Below are 15,483 nucleotides of genomic sequence, written 5' to 3' on the forward strand. Positions count from 1 at the left end.
CTATTAGATGAATATCATGCCTATGGTCTTCCCATTGAGCATGTGGTATTCCCTATTAGATTGTGATCTTCCCTATTAGATGAATATCATGTCTATGGTCTTCCCATTAAGCATGCAGTCTTCCCTATTAGATGAATACCGTGCCTATGGTCTTCCCATTGAGCATGCGGTCTTCCCTATTAGATGAATATCATGCCTATGGTCTTCCCATTGAGCATGCGGTCTTCCCTATTAGATGAATATCGTCCCTATGGTCTTCTCATTAAGCATGTGGTCTTCCCTATTAGATGAATATTGTCCCTATGGTCTTCCCATTAAGCATGTGGTCTTCCCTATTAGATGAATATTATTATGCCTATGGTCTTCCCATTAAGCATATGGTCTTCCCTGTTTATTGTTTTTCCCAAAAGCTTATATCTTTCCCAAATGATTGTAAATTGATAAAATACGAGTAGGTACAGACATACCCTAACTAGGACTATGACTTTCATCAAGGATAATGACTTTTTTTTTTTTTTTGAAAACAAGCCCAACAACGATTTTTGTTATGGCCATATCTCACCTTCACATTAAAATTTTGGTAAGGTATGACCACATATAGACTCGCCTTAATATATACTACAACTTTCATTAAGAGGTTCAATCAAAATAATGACCATTCATTTTTTCGATATACCCACGAGATATATTGTTCAATTATATATAGGAAGATTTATCAGGTTTATGGAGGTGTGCAGGAGGCAGGGTGCAGGGCATAGATGCAATACATATAGTGGGAAATTTCCAAAGAAATTGGTATTTGAGGACCCAAGACACCCCTGCATTATATTGTATTCAAGTGGTCCAAGTCGTCCTATGGTCCTCCCATAACACATTCCCAATGGTCTTTGGTTCATGGTCTTTTGGTCCCCAAGCACAACAGGGAAAGACCACAAAACATCGGGCAGACCACCAGAAAAGCACCTCTTAGGTGAAAACCTCTGTAGGCCACAATCAACCTAAGAGGTGTCTGAAATGGGGTGACCAAAGTGAGTTTACTTATTGTTCTTCGGGGACCCAGTCCATGTACACGCCTATGAACAAACCCTAAGCCACGAAGTTGCTGACCGACTCTCCCGTGCTATCAATTGGTCTTATGTGCACCACCGGGCAATCTCTTCAGCTTTTTTCCTCCCTCACTTTCGCATCCCATATCACTCTCTACACCCAATTATGTATCGTTACTACACCCGGACGACCTCGTCATCGATAGTACTATCACGAGCGCACATCTTTATCCACAACGAGTTGGATAGGCTTCCCTCCCACCTCAAACTCAAGTGTTACAACCAAGTCATAACCAGCACTGCGACGTCCCACCGCACCCCCACACTCAATCATATCAATCTCCAATAATGATCAATGGCCGCTCACCTCGATCAGAGTGGGCGCACCGCGGTATTCCATATCATTGACTTGTTATTAATGCACATATTCGAGTTATTGATGATCATCTCAGCGGTAGTACATCAGATAGGCGGCGTCGTGAATATAGACCTCTTCTGAGTCGTATTCTTGTCTGGTAGATCATGTTCGCTGGTGGCTTCTAGATCTAGACCCAAGAACAATGACATAGCCCTGAACTAATGAGTAGTGGGTCAGATATCACGCCACTGTACCTGCAGACGCGGATAAAGAACATATTCGGTCAGTATCTACTACACCAAAGCCTCGCTTGTACTAGTACTTACTGGAATTGAGATACACCACCGTTCGTGATAAACGCCCATTTGCGAGTATCACGGTTGCTCCATCCGCACTCAACAACGCCCCGCCCATATCAGATTGGCCCGGAGAAGGGACCTGTGTGAACTCTGCGTGGATTGAGAAAAGCTAGCTGGAGAGTGAGATCGTACTAAGTAGAAAGAACCGTTGAAAAAACTCGCATTGCAATACAGCTTAAGATGTACATCAAGCAGTTAATTAAGATGGTCAACAGGGCTTGCCGCCGTCTCAGGATCTCGGGTAACTAACATGTTTGACGCACGAATATACATCCCATGAAAAAGTTACATATTGCGTGATGATACAACCATTTGGTACAGTGCCGCACTCTCAAACTACCCAACTGACCATCCAAGAAACCTCGAGAACCCTGCATTCGCCACAACACACTTTCGGCTCAACTCTGAACACCTTCAACATGGCGCTACATGTCCTAACATCAAGATCTTGCTGAAGTTAAAGAAATCAGTGGAACTACCACAATCATAAGAATTGAAACATACGTAGACGATGCTGCAAAGCGACTTCAAGAATCGTTTTGGTTAACTCTGCCGTCTTCTGAGAGCCTTCAATAGACGAGTTTGCGTGGTATGTATGTATGGCAGTGCCCACAGCTTCCCTGGCGGCAGCTGCATGCGGAGATTTCACATACTGATCAACAGCAACGCGAACGCAGTCTTGGCACCCGTGCCAGTCGTTGAGAGAACGTCGCTGGTCCCAGATGTGGAAAGAGCGTTCGAGAATAATAACAGTAGCTAGTCGATCAATAATCAGTGGCCTCGTTTCAATCTCGCCTAAAGATTCACCAGAACAGAGCTGCACAATTTGCTCTAATGTTGATGAGCCAGAGGCCTAGCACAAGGTCAATATGAGAATTGTGTGGAAAGTATGTAACTGATGGGACATACCAGAGAGTGTAGGCTAGGCTGCATCTGCTTGTATACAGGATGAGTATCCTGGCGAAATAATGATGACATAGTCGATGTGAGTAGAGGGTCAACAAACTCACGGCCTGTGAATAGATAGGGAATGGCTTCGGTCAGCAAGGGTCGAGCACCACAGAGGATCAGCACACTCACATACTGTGAATGGATGGGGAATGGCTTCGGTCAGCAAGGGTCGAGCACCACAGAGGATCAGCACACTCACACCCTATGAATGGATGGGGAATGGCTTCGGTCAGCAAGGGTCGAGCACCACAGAGGATCAGCACACTCACCCACTGTGAATGGATGGGGAATAGCTTTGGTCAGCAAGGGTCGAGCACCACAGAGGATCAGCACACTCACGAGCTGTGAATGGATGGGGAATGGCTTCGGTCAGCAGGACTCAACATATCCGGTGTTCAGATGCTCACATCCTGTCAACAGAGTCAGCAAGGGTCGAGGTTGATGGTGGATTGAAACACTGACAAGCTACCGATTCATGACCGATTTCATTGATGAGCAAGGGTCAAGGTCAACAAAGGATTAACACGCTCACATCCTATGAATGGGTCAGCAAGTGCATTTGAGACCAAAGCTTAATGTTGAAGGAAGACGAACACACTTACCTTCTGTCAACAGATTCGCCAATGGCCATTTATTCTGTCAGCAATGCTCAAGTTCGGACAGAGGGCCAATGCACTCACTCGCTGTCAAAGACCAGTCATTTCATTCATGAGTAAGGTTCTAGGTCAATGAGGGATGACCACACTCACAACCTGTCAACAGATCGGCAAACTCTTCGGTCAGCAAGGCTTGAGTTCGATGGACGATCGACACACTTACAGCCTGTCAACAGGGCAGTGTCATCGGTGAGCAAGGCTCGACGTCGACGAAGGATGAACACACTCACACCCTGATAATAGATCAACAATGAATTCGGTCAGGTCGGCTCGAGCTCGATAGAGGATGCAGACTCACAACCTGTCGACAGATTGGCAACCACTACGGTCAAGAAGGCTCGAGCTTGGTGCAGGACGGACACACTCACGGCCTGTCGACGGATCAGCAACATCATCGGTGAGGAAGTCTCGAGCTCCATGGACACTCACTATCTGTGAACGGATGTGTGATGTCATGTGTGAGTAAGGTCGTCGTTGATGGAGGATGAATGGACTCACGTCCTGTCAGTGGTTGGGTGTCTTTGGTCAGAAATGTTCCAGTGGACGGATAATTAACACACTCACTCGCTGTCAGTGGATACGAGATTTGATTGTGAGGAAGCCTCGATGTTGAGGAAGGATCAGCGCACTCACATTCTGCCAACGGATGAGCCATGTCGTTAGTGAGTAAGCCTCGAGCTTTACGGAGTAAGAACAAACTAACATCCTATGAACAGGTCGGCAATGTGTTCGGTTAGCAAGGCTCGAGCTTCACGCACGATCAGCACACCCACATCCTATCAATTGGTCGGCAAGTCCCATCGGTGAGCAAGGCTTGATGTTAGTAGACGAAGAACACACTCACATACTGTCAAAAGATCGGCAATTTCTTCGGTCAGCGAGGTTTGAGTTTGACGGCCGATAAAGACTCACAAGCTGTCAACGAGCATCGACAATGTCGTCAGTCAGAAATGCTCGAGCTCAGTGGAGGATCAATATGCTGACTTTCTGTCAACGGATAGGCAATGTGTTCGGTCAGCATGGCTCGAATTCGATGGAGGATCGACACACTCACTGGCTGTGAACGGATCCGCAATGTCAGTGGTGAGCAGGGCTCGAACTCAACAGAAGATCAACATGCTCACGTCCTGTCAATGGATCATCAATTCGGACGACACGCCAGAGAGTATAAATAGACATACTGTCTGCAAGCAACCGCCCAACATGAATGAGAGCAATTTTTGGATATTACAAGAATCTCACATTAATGTGTGGAAACCAGGCACACAACTTACCAATTTCATCTACATGACCCGCAGATATGCGAGACGGGATTGCCTGAGCAGATTCGACAAGTTCCGCGAGTGTTCTGCACAAATTCGGTCGTTAATACTCGCCACAGGTAAATGAGAACCTAGGTAGCTACACTTCGACTGCATATTTCATGCAGAGCTCCAAGTTCGTCTGCTGAGTTGAGATGAACAGCTGCTTGAGTGCTTCGTCGTCCAAGGTTTCAGCTGTGCGCTCGATGAGTGGCCCGCAGTCTGCACCATCCTTGTCCATGTCTGATGTCGCGTGTAGATCAACAGTTATCATGTATCATGATTAACCGGCTTACTAGGGAGGCATACATGGCATTTGGGAGGCCACCCGATGTCCTCGACATTGTATAGAAACTTTAATTGCGGCCCGTTCGCAAATGACTCTTCGGCGCGCTTTGGGGCCAGTTCTTGAGCATCTTCCCAAGATAAGCCTTCATCGCTTCTCAGTTGTGCATATTCGACGTCATACAAGGCATCGAATTTTGTGAATACTACTATAACTGGGACTGTGGACTGCGAATCACTCGATCACTTACAATGGTCAGGTACGAAAACTTACCACCACCAGTGTCGCACGAGAAAAATTTCTTTTCTGCTTGGGTAAAGGACCTGCTATCCTCGTCCAAGGGTATGCAATACCTATGCCAAAGAAGTAAGCTAACGCATGTTATCATCGATAAATTACAATTACCATATGGCATGGATTTGACCCTCAGACCCTTCAGTCATATGTACTGCAGAACCTGTTGATAGGACGTGTACATTGACCTGCAAAACCAGGTGTACAGGACACCGGCCGGCCCATGCACTGCCTGTATAGGCCGGTCATGCAGAACCCTGGCAGGCCGGTGTCCTATATACAGAATGATATCTCTGCAGTATCTGTGTAGGCCGGTGATACAGACTACCTATATACATATCCAGGCTGTGGTTGACATGTGGGTAGGCCTGGTCATGCAGGCTGTATGGGGTGACCGGCCGGCATGCTGCTGGTTTCTGGCACAGTAGGCCAGCCCACAGTAGCAGTCTGTGGGAAGGGGACGGCCGGTTTGCTTCTCATATCTGGCTGAGTAGGCCAGTCCCCCCTTACTGTCTGCAGGAAGGGGCCGGCTGGCAGGCTTTGGGCATCTGGCCCAGTGGCCTGCCCACCCCTGCAGTATGTGGAGAGTGGCCGGCCGGCCTAGGAATAAATTCTTGCTGGGCCAGCCTCCATGTGCAACCTGCAGGTCATGGCCGGCCGATGTGCTTTGGGCATCTGGTCCAGTGGCCTGCCCACCCCTGCAGTATGTGGAGTGTGGCCGGCCGGCCTAGGAATGAATTCTTACTGGGTCAGCCTCCTTTTATGGTCTGCATGGATGGGACATACTGCTGGCATACATGTGAGACAAGAGCTAGTAGGACACATAACAAATTTGACAATAGTATTCATAGATTTTAAAGTTGTCATTTTGAAGCAAATTTCAGTACATTTGGAGAGATATTTATTGGAGTGGGTGTGTAGTGTGCTCAATTTATAGCTTATGACACATTCATTTACTTCTGCATACTGCATTCCAGAACTTTATGTGGTGATCTGACCTTTAGAGCCAACCACAAAACTAGCCTCCAGCACCAATAAGTTGGCCATGGGAAGAGATCTACTTGGATTTTCTTCAAAACAAAAATATGGCACTGTGTATTATGTTGGGGGGAACCTAAATAAAACATACATAAGGATTCCATCAGAATTGCATGTGCTAGAGTCAATTTGTGGACTCTTGGGACATACTTGCTCAGTACTTTTGTCTTTTATCTGTCCACAGAATTGACCACAAAGGAGAGTTGGAGACTGGCACCTTTGCCCTTACAATTGATGTATAGAGTACACCCCCTCCCCATTCTGACCCAACCACTCAGTAAAGCTCCAGTGGGTTATACACTCATTATCTAACACATTTATGGAGTACCCCTTATCATCACACTTAACCACACTAAGTCAAGTTCCACTTCTAGGGCGGCCGGCCACCTCCCACATACTGCAGGGGTGGGCAGGCCACTGGACCAGATGCCCAAAGCACATCGGCCGGCCTGACCTGCAGGTTGCACATGGAGGCTGGCCCAGCAAGAATTTATTCCTAGGCCGGCTGGCCACTCTCCACATACTGCAGGGGTGGGCAGGCCTACTGGGCCAGATGCCCACAGCACATCGGCCGGCCATGGCCTGCGGTTTGCACATGGAGGCTGGCCCAGCAAGAATTTATTCTGAGGCTGGCCGGTCACTCTCCACATACTGCAGGGGGTGGGCAGGCCACTGGGCCAGATGCCCAAAGCCCGCCGGCCGGCCCATCTATGCAGGCTGCAAAGGGAGGCTGGCCAAGCATGAATTCATTCCTAGGCCGGCCGGCCACATACCACATACTACAGAAATGGACAGGCCTGCTGGGCCAGATGCCCACATGATGCTGGCCGGCCCCTTCCTGCAGACAGTAAGGGGGGGCTGGCCCAGCAAAAAATCATTCATGGGGCGGCCGGCCACAGCCCACATACCACAGAGCTGGGCAGGCCTACTAGGCCAGAATCTGTTTACATTCTGAATACTCACATCACACTTTTTTTACAAGTCAGGAAGATCAACATTACATTAGCTTATCAACTCGTGAACTATCAACTTGTTATAAGTAATTTTCCTTCAAAATTCTTGAGGCCCTGAGCTGAAAATTCTGCTCACATAGATGCCTGCCTCTCAGCATATGCCCTATTCCCATTCTTGATGCTTTCATCTGCCCAAACTCTCCACCTCTCCTCCTGTGTCCAAAACCAGGATATGGTCCAAAACATTTCATGTTGTACCAATTTCAGTTCTTCTGACCAACGGTCGTACCTTGCTTTAGCTTTCAACCAATTCACACGATAAACTGGAAATGGGGAATATAAGCTAATTCACTTGATAAAAAACAGATCACAATGAAACTTACACTCATTCATCCATACGTTCTTCTGACTGTCCTCTGCATTGTTGATCCTCCAAAACCAAGCCAATTTATCTGAACCCTGCCCATGTCTGTTTTCTTCTGTGACTTCTTTGCTCACCACTAGGTCCTGAGGCTTTAGGGGTTGATACACTGCCACTGTATCAGAGTCAGCCCCTAGGCGGAGCATTGCAGCCCTTGCCCGGCTGTAGCCTCTTGCATGTCTGTTGATGGAGAGAGTTATCGTTTGAAGTTCCTTTTTAGATCTAGTGCCCTGGTGATGGACTGATTTGTTGGAGTGTATTTTCTCCCGAAAGACAACTGATCTATCACCCAGGGCTTGACAAAGCTTTTCCAGGCAGTCGTTTGCTTGGCCCTTCCGAAGCTCGAGTTCTTCTTGACGTAATGCCAAGATGGCATCATCCATGATGTGACCAGAGGTTGCCCATGATGGCATCCAAATCTCGGTGACTTCTGCAGGTGAGTCAATATTACCATCAAAGTCCAAAATGTCCTCTTCCTCTGGATCTTCCATATTGGATATGTCAGCCTCCTCCAGGCACAGTTCAGGGTTGTCCAGTGGCGCTCCTTCACCTCCCTTCAATTCCATACCATTAGTCATGACCTCTGCAGCCTCATGGAACTTAATAATCCGTGCCATGAGCTTTTGCCTTTTTTCTTCAATCGCAGTTCTCTGAGAAGCAGTCGGATCCTGGGGCAGCTGCCTTATAGACAATCTCAAGGCATCTCTAGTAACACAATTTAAGTCAATCCAATCCCAAAGTTAAAATACCTTACTGAGAATTTTCTATATTTATACCCTCAATCAACCATGCAACAGACCCAGTCCTACCATTAGCAGATAGTTCATTTTCAGTCAATCTGAGACGTATTTCAGCCATAGAGGGTGCTTTGAATTATTTTCCATCAGGGCAAAATCAATGTCCACAATGTAAGACCTACCTTTGTCCATTTTAAGCTGATAGATGTCAAGAAGCTCTCCACGGTCCTGAGCCGCTTTTTCGGCTGCCTTTTTCCACTCCTGAACATCATCCAAGTCAAGCAATTTGGTTAATTCCTCATATGGACCCTGAGTGTCACTAACACCCTGTAGGGCTTGACGATACTTTTTGAGTAATGACTTGACTTTTGCCAAGTTTATGTCAGGCGAAGTAACAGAAACCAGAATAAATTGGACTTGCCAATGCCAACCAGCTTCTTCCAATTGGAATCCCGCATATGGTCATCCAAAACTTCCTTTCGGTGAGCCAAAGACATGGATCTTGCAGTAGGGGAAATCTTGTTGAAAGGAGCCCAGAGCGTCTCCAATATTTCCCCATCAATATGCCCGGCTCTGGTCATAAAATTCAGGCTGAACCTAGGAAAGCATTGAAGCTTATGTGCACTCAAATGAAACTTGCCAACTGCAGGTAATATTTCGGTCCCCTCGGGAAGGGACAGATGATAGCTTTGGTCCACCCGTTCAGCAAAGTGAATACTCCACTGACATGCAACATCATAGATGATGAGCGTACTGCCAATATGTTCGGGTGTATATTTAACCGCATTGCAAATGGAATAGTCCATGTTCATGTGCCTGACTACAGGGTCAGTCCATTGTCTGAAACAACAAAACAATTACAGACTGCTCTCCCTTTTGAAAGTCCACCACTGCGTGAGGAACAAAGCATCCATGCCTGGCACATGCTGTTGCCCCAACCCCTGTAGCTCTAAGGTTGCTTCTTTGGATGTTTGTTGCATTCACTGCCCGATGATTGCTGCAAGTGGATTTCTTCAAAAATATTATAAGTCAGGAGTAACCAATCGTTCAAAATCATCACTTGCCTCTTTCTCTTCTACAGAATCATGGATGTGAGCTTGATAAGGTCCCTCTGTTACCATGTATCCCTTTCCATCTGCTAGAGAAACATCGTCTTCCGGAATTTTCATTTTCATATGTTGTGCTGTGAAATTTCCATCGACCACATATCTTCGCATAACTAACCACCTACCACAGACCAATAATGAGTGACATACTACTGCAATAGTTATGAGTCAGCTTACTCTTCATAGTCATATCTCCAAGACGTTGGCAAGTTGATTCCAGGTTGTGAACATGCTGGGCAATAAAGGGCTAAATCCCCTGGACCAGGGGACCGTTCCGTGTCATGTCCAAACCCGAACCTTTTTCTATTGACCAAATCCCACCATATACGTGACACTCGCATAAGCTCACGGTATCGATCCTTTTTGTCCTATCAGCAGGGCACACAATCATATAAAATTACTCACTGGTATTTTATCAGGGAAAGCATTGTTTGTGAACCGACGGAGCTTTTGATAGAAACTCATGGCTGAAGTCTTGCACTCCAAAGTGTCTATGAGGAAGTTATCCAGGACATCGAATGTGAAAGCAGATTGAGGGCGAGTGATACTGGCAGGAAATAACCTTGCTTTCATGAGATGGAGATGATGTGCCTTCTCAGCTCCAGGACACCAGCACCATGATACACTGTGTGAGTAAACACCAGTAGAGTGTACAATGACCAGGTTAGATACTCCTGACTGCGTGTCATTAATTGTATCCCCCTCCTCCTGTGCAAACACATCTTCCATGGACCCAAGATCTTCCCAGGGAGATGGGTCTGGCTGATGTGAGAGATTGGGGCAAGGTTCCCCCCCATGGCCAAGATACATTATATACCCTTGAGCCTGCAGGGTAGTAGTCTCGTAGAACCTGCCATTCCAGAGTTGAAGGTTGTGGAAGGGGTTGTGTTGATGAGCTTTAAGAACACAAGAAGAACACCAAGCATGTGTTCCTGAGCAAGACAAACACCGGATCAACCCCTCTCCTTCTCCACAATCTTCGCATTTCCCATTGTTCACCAGCTGCTCTAACTCCAATAACACTGAAAGATATTCAGTGCGCCAAGGCAAATAATCTCAAAGGAAATCATTTTGGGCCTGCACATGATTTTTTTTAAAAACTTGAGACTCCAAAATTCAACAAACTCACTTTTGTTTTTCTTTTCCCTCCCATCCAAAAATCACCATGAACCTCTGTGTTGTATTCCAGCGGTATATGATCTTCAATATGGTGATGCCTGATTTGTTTTGATGGTGAAACCACTTCTATCTCACTATCAGAGTCCTCATAGACAAATGAAGCATTAGCTTCTTTCCACGAATCTTTTCCCCTCCGAGTTTTTGAAGGGATATATGCATATTTATAAGCCCCTCTTTTTCTCTTTGATGGGCGAGTTCCAGATGAAGATGGCTGGACTCTGACCCTGTTTCTATTCCTTGGTGTGATTTGCAAGCTCATGAAATCGAGAGTCTGTCAAAGGGGACAAAACAACAAGAACATTGACATTATCCAGGCAGTCCACCACCACCACCGCCCACACACCCCAAAACAGTCCTGTTCCTATCCTAACTATATTTGTAATTTATTGGCTCTCCAACCCGCGGGTTTGGGTTTCCTCCCTACCAACTCTAAAAAGTTCCTCTGCAAAGGAAAACTTGGCCTTGGCACTTTAACTCTATCATGCACAGCATCCTTCATAAAATGGGCAACCACAATTCTTTCTCCATTAATCCAAGGACCCACAGAGTGCTCCAGTACCCTACCGGCGATGTAGACCATTGCACCAGGGGAATAGTCTAGCTCTGCATGAACATCGGCCAAAGAAAGAGTTGCATGATGGTTCCGACCTAAACTGACTAGAAGATCAAAAAGTGAAGGAGATCCACCAGGATCTCTGTGGCTGAAGGTTGTTCGGTTGGCAATGATTTCCAACCCTGAAAAGATAGAGGGCCAAGAATCCACTGGAGCCGAATTATTTTTTCGCCGCCGAACCTCCTTGACAACCTTGGAAAATGCAGAGGTGCCTGATTCAAAAAGTTCTGGTGCCACTGCTGCAGTAATGGAGTTCCATAGAAGTTCTGATGTTGTTAAAGCTTCTAGCCATTTTTGGACCTCCTTTGAGTTGTAAGACTCCGACGTTACGAGAGGATCTATCAATCGCTAATAACCAAGTGAGAACTGGGAAAATTCAGCACTGAAAATACAATACCTCTTGTCTTTGCATGAAATATGCAGGTGACACAGTAATCCTACCAGCCCCAAATTCACCCCCTCCCTCTGGCACCACAAAGCCATCATCTCTCCAACTCTTTTTTTGATCCGAAATGGGCGGCAGGGTATCAAGAAGAGAATTTCGTAAGCCTGAGGTGGCATTGTTAATGTACTCCTAATTAATCAATCAGTCCCTGAGGGAAAATCCCATCCAGAAACATACCAGGCGAGCAGGTGACAAAATATTGGGCAGGTAAACCATCAAAATTCTGCCATGCCTGTCTACAATGGTGGCTGGAGTTGAAATTTTGCCGAGCACTGCCTCAGAGAAGTACTTCTTTAGCCTTTCCGGCTCAGAGGTTGCTGACCCATCCCGATTCGGTGGTGACAACTTGACCCTGTCAGCATATCGATCCACATCCCAATCAACATTGACTATACTTCTGCTTAAGAATTCATGACAATTAGAAATATTTGGGGACACTCACTGGGATTGACCATTGCATGGGCAATAGTTAGTGCGGCCCAATCAATTTCATATTCCAAAATTGATGTATTGGTAAATGTAGTGTGATCCGGCGTTGCCAAGCAAATCTGGAGGTGCACTGATATTCTCATTCTAAAAGATTAATCAATTAGAATTCAGCTAAAATTGATGATCCACCATAGATACCTAGCTTTATGCAACAGCTTAGTTACCACTTGCCCATCTTTCAGGACACCCATTTCAGATGAATTCCCAAGTATCTTGCTGATCCTGCTACTCAGAGCTTCCCTTACTTCAGATGCCTGGCTCTTCAGGTTCTCTTCCATGGTGGATGTAAAAAAGAAAATGAACCAAAGTTCTCACGGACTTGAAACTTAGTTGTGATGTAATTAATGAGTCTATAAATAAACATGATTAGGCTAATTATTGCTAATTAAGGCATATTTGACAAGATGTTCGGGTATCAGCAGAAATATGTCAGAGTGGTGGCCAAGGTCACAGGACTGCACAAGCATATCCTTGAACGCCGACCGAATTGGGCACCGTCCAACGAGAACCTTCTCTGTGAATGCGAGGAGCAAATGAGAGGCGAAAGATGGTTGAAAGTGAGGGGCATTGAATGCCTCGATAATGCAGTAAGTGAAGCATGGTCCCAGAATGACACTGGGCCAAGTAATGATACTGTAGGGTATAGATAGTCCTGGTAAATAAAGGCACCGCTACTGATGGTGACCAACAGCGATGAAAGTGTATATGTTAGTGGCGTCATCGAGACGGCTGAAAATGAGTGTATAAGTGGCGACAGAACAAACACCACAATGACCACGATGCACCCTATCAGTCACCATCACCAAACAGCCGGCAATGCGAACGCAATGACAGGGTACCTACAACTCAGAAAAAAAAAAGAAGTGGTTGTATGATAGCTATGATAGTAGTACAATGTTTACATTCAGGGGTATCTCCAGATTCCCTGGTAAATGATAAATCCGCAAATCACATACTGTTTACATCCAAATGCCTTCCTATACCAGAATCTCATCCTCGTCGATATTCATGACATCATCTTCATCAAGGCTGAAGACGTCCATATCTCCCTATGATCGTGTAGAAGGAGAGTGTAGTGTCAATATATAGCAGCAAAATATAATATAATAAACTCACATTGTTTTTGTTGTCTTAGTCAATAAGCATCACATCCTCCTCATCGACGTCCATATCCTATGATAGTGTAGAAAGTGTCAATATATAGCAGCAAGATATAATATAATAAACTCACATTGTTTGAGTCATCTTGGTCAATAATCATCACATCTTCCTCATCAAGGTTGTCGACGTCCATATCCTATGATGGTGTAAAAAGTGTCAATATATAGCAGCAAAATATAATATAATAAACTCACATTGTTTGAATCGTCTTGGTCAATAAGCATCACATCCTCCTCGTCAAGGCTGTCGACGTCCATATCCTATGATAGTGTAGGAGGAGTACAGTGTCAATATATAGGAGCAAAATATAATATAATAAACTCACATTGTTTGAGTCGTCTTGGTCAACGAGGATCGCCTCTTCGTCATTGAGGCTGACGTCGTCCATCTCTCCCTATGTAGTGTGAAAGAAGGAATGAAGTGTAAATATAAATGAATACAAGATATACGCTACTCACTGTTTTAGTGATTTGGGATTCATGTTCGTCAATAAGCATCTCATCTTCATTCTGGAGGTTGACGAAGTCCATGACTTGCTATGGTGGTGTTGGTAGAGTGAATGAAGGTGAAAGTCAAGATTTAAGCTAATTGACTACTCACTTCGTCAATAAGCATCTCATCTTCGTTCTGGAGGTTGACGTAGTCCATGACTTGCTATGGTGGTGTTGGTAGAGTGAATGAAGGTGAAAGTCAAGATTTAAGCTAATTAAAAGACTTAATCTTTGATGGTTAGAAGACTTGATCTTTGACCGTAAAACATTACCAAATCCGACGTCTTGGGCTAGGCATGCTCCCGGAGTTTCCTTGAGAAACAAGTAATGATGCTGTAGGGTATAGATAGTCCTGGTAAATAACAACATATGGATGATAATGCAGTAAGTGAAGCATAGGGTATAGATAGTCCTGGTAAATAACAACATATGGATGATAATGCAGTAAGTGAAGCATAGGGTATAGATAGTCCTGGTAAATAAACTCACCGTTACTGACAGCGCTGAGATATGGAGAAGGGCGAAAATGGGTGTATAAGTGGCAATAGTAAAAACGCAACAATGACCACCATGCACCCTATCAGTCGCCACCACTAAACAGCTGGCAATGCGAATGCGAACATCTTGTGTTTTGATGGCGGTGGTACTGGCACGGGCTTGTGTTTTGGAATACCAGGCGAAAAACGCAACAATGACCATGATGCACCCTATCAGTCGCCATAGACAGATATAATCTCTAGACATTATTACCCTTTGAGGTGCACTCTCACGATCACGTGACAATTATTTTTGGCAAGAATTAAGGATCACATGACATCAAAATGCCCATAAAGGGCAGTACATTTGCGCTATGGCTTCACATCTAATCTAAAGTGTACAAAGTTGGCAAACAAAGACAAAAAACTAATGTAAGTGATGCAAGACAAGGATGGAGGGGCCCTCTCCATCCAAGCCTTGCACCCTAGAGTACAAAATATAGGTAAAATGCGCAGGAACTAATAATCTAATGTAGTGGAAGTCAGTATGATATTGAATATTAAACCGGCACTTACCAGTTTGAAAAATAACCAAGGAATGGTGAAATCAAAAAATGATATAGAAAGCTAGAGAAAGAAATGCGGTTAGTGTTAGAGTATGATTGAAAGAAGAAAAACCTGCTCAACCAGACAGGCACAAAGCAAGAAACTGTTATGGAAAGCTAGAGAAAAAAATGTGGTTAGTGCTGGGGTATACTTGAAGAAGAAGAAAAAATGGGGCTTAACAAGGCAGGCGCAAAATCTGAAAGAGAGAGGCACAAAACCTAGACAAAAGTAAAGGCGCCAGTGGGTAGGCGCAGTCAAACAGAAAGTGTGATAAAAGGCTAGACAAAGAAACAATGTTAGTACAGCGTATATTTGAAAACTGAAAAAGACCAGATCAACAAACAAAGAAGGCGCAAAAGCTAGTCAACAAGTTAGTAAAAGAATCCCCCAGATCCCAAAGTCACAGCCGCTAGTCCCTAGAGACATAGATAGCTATAGATCACAGCCGCCAGTCCCTGGGGACATAGATAGCTATGAAAAAATCCCTCAGATCCCAAAGTCACAGCCGCTAGTCCCA

The 15,483-nt window shown here is 45.2% G+C and overlaps 4 protein-coding genes across 4 annotated transcripts; all 4 read right to left on the reverse strand.

Annotated features, from left to right (window-relative positions):
* Positions 1-1,508: 1,508 nt before the first annotated feature.
* Positions 1,509-2,741, reverse strand: EDB91DRAFT_1080641 (uncharacterized protein; the record flags this gene model as incomplete). The annotated part of the gene is made up of 7 exons (XM_041315263.1): positions 1,509-1,591; positions 1,731-1,842; positions 1,896-1,937; positions 2,155-2,210; positions 2,268-2,393; positions 2,417-2,519; positions 2,673-2,741. The coding sequence occupies 7 exons, from the start codon at positions 2,739-2,741 to the stop codon at positions 1,509-1,511; spliced, it is 591 nt and encodes a 196-aa protein (XP_041178876.1).
* Positions 2,742-4,771: 2,030 nt separating this feature from the next.
* Positions 4,772-5,345, reverse strand: EDB91DRAFT_1050456 (uncharacterized protein; the record flags this gene model as incomplete). Its single annotated transcript, XM_041313534.1, has 3 exons — positions 4,772-4,914; positions 4,968-5,177; positions 5,231-5,345. 3 exons carry the CDS (start codon positions 5,343-5,345, stop codon positions 4,772-4,774), a joined length of 468 nt encoding a protein of 155 aa, XP_041178877.1.
* A 2,029-nt stretch (positions 5,346-7,374) lies between these two features.
* EDB91DRAFT_1050678 (uncharacterized protein) lies at positions 7,375-10,457 on the reverse strand (the record flags this gene model as incomplete). Its single annotated transcript, XM_041313547.1, has 9 exons — positions 7,375-7,565; positions 7,626-8,368; positions 8,418-8,529; positions 8,583-8,760; positions 8,832-9,216; positions 9,266-9,411; positions 9,441-9,627; positions 9,684-9,865; positions 9,912-10,457. Coding segments are annotated over 9 exons (2,670 nt in total), but the record flags the coding sequence as incomplete, so codon positions are not given.
* Positions 10,458-13,363: 2,906 nt separating this feature from the next.
* Positions 13,364-14,628, reverse strand: EDB91DRAFT_1080645 (uncharacterized protein; the record flags this gene model as incomplete). Its single annotated transcript, XM_041315264.1, has 8 exons — positions 13,364-13,405; positions 13,464-13,529; positions 13,588-13,653; positions 13,719-13,787; positions 13,852-13,929; positions 13,994-14,047; positions 14,152-14,217; positions 14,374-14,628. The coding sequence occupies 8 exons, from the start codon at positions 14,626-14,628 to the stop codon at positions 13,364-13,366; spliced, it is 696 nt and encodes a 231-aa protein (XP_041178879.1).
* Between the last annotated feature and the right edge of the window lie 855 nt (positions 14,629-15,483).

Source organism: Suillus paluster, assembly GCF_016628075.1.
Source record: "Suillus paluster strain FC165 chromosome Unknown EDB91scaffold_16, whole genome shotgun sequence".
NCBI lineage: Eukaryota > Fungi > Basidiomycota > Agaricomycetes > Boletales > Suillaceae > Suillus > Suillus paluster.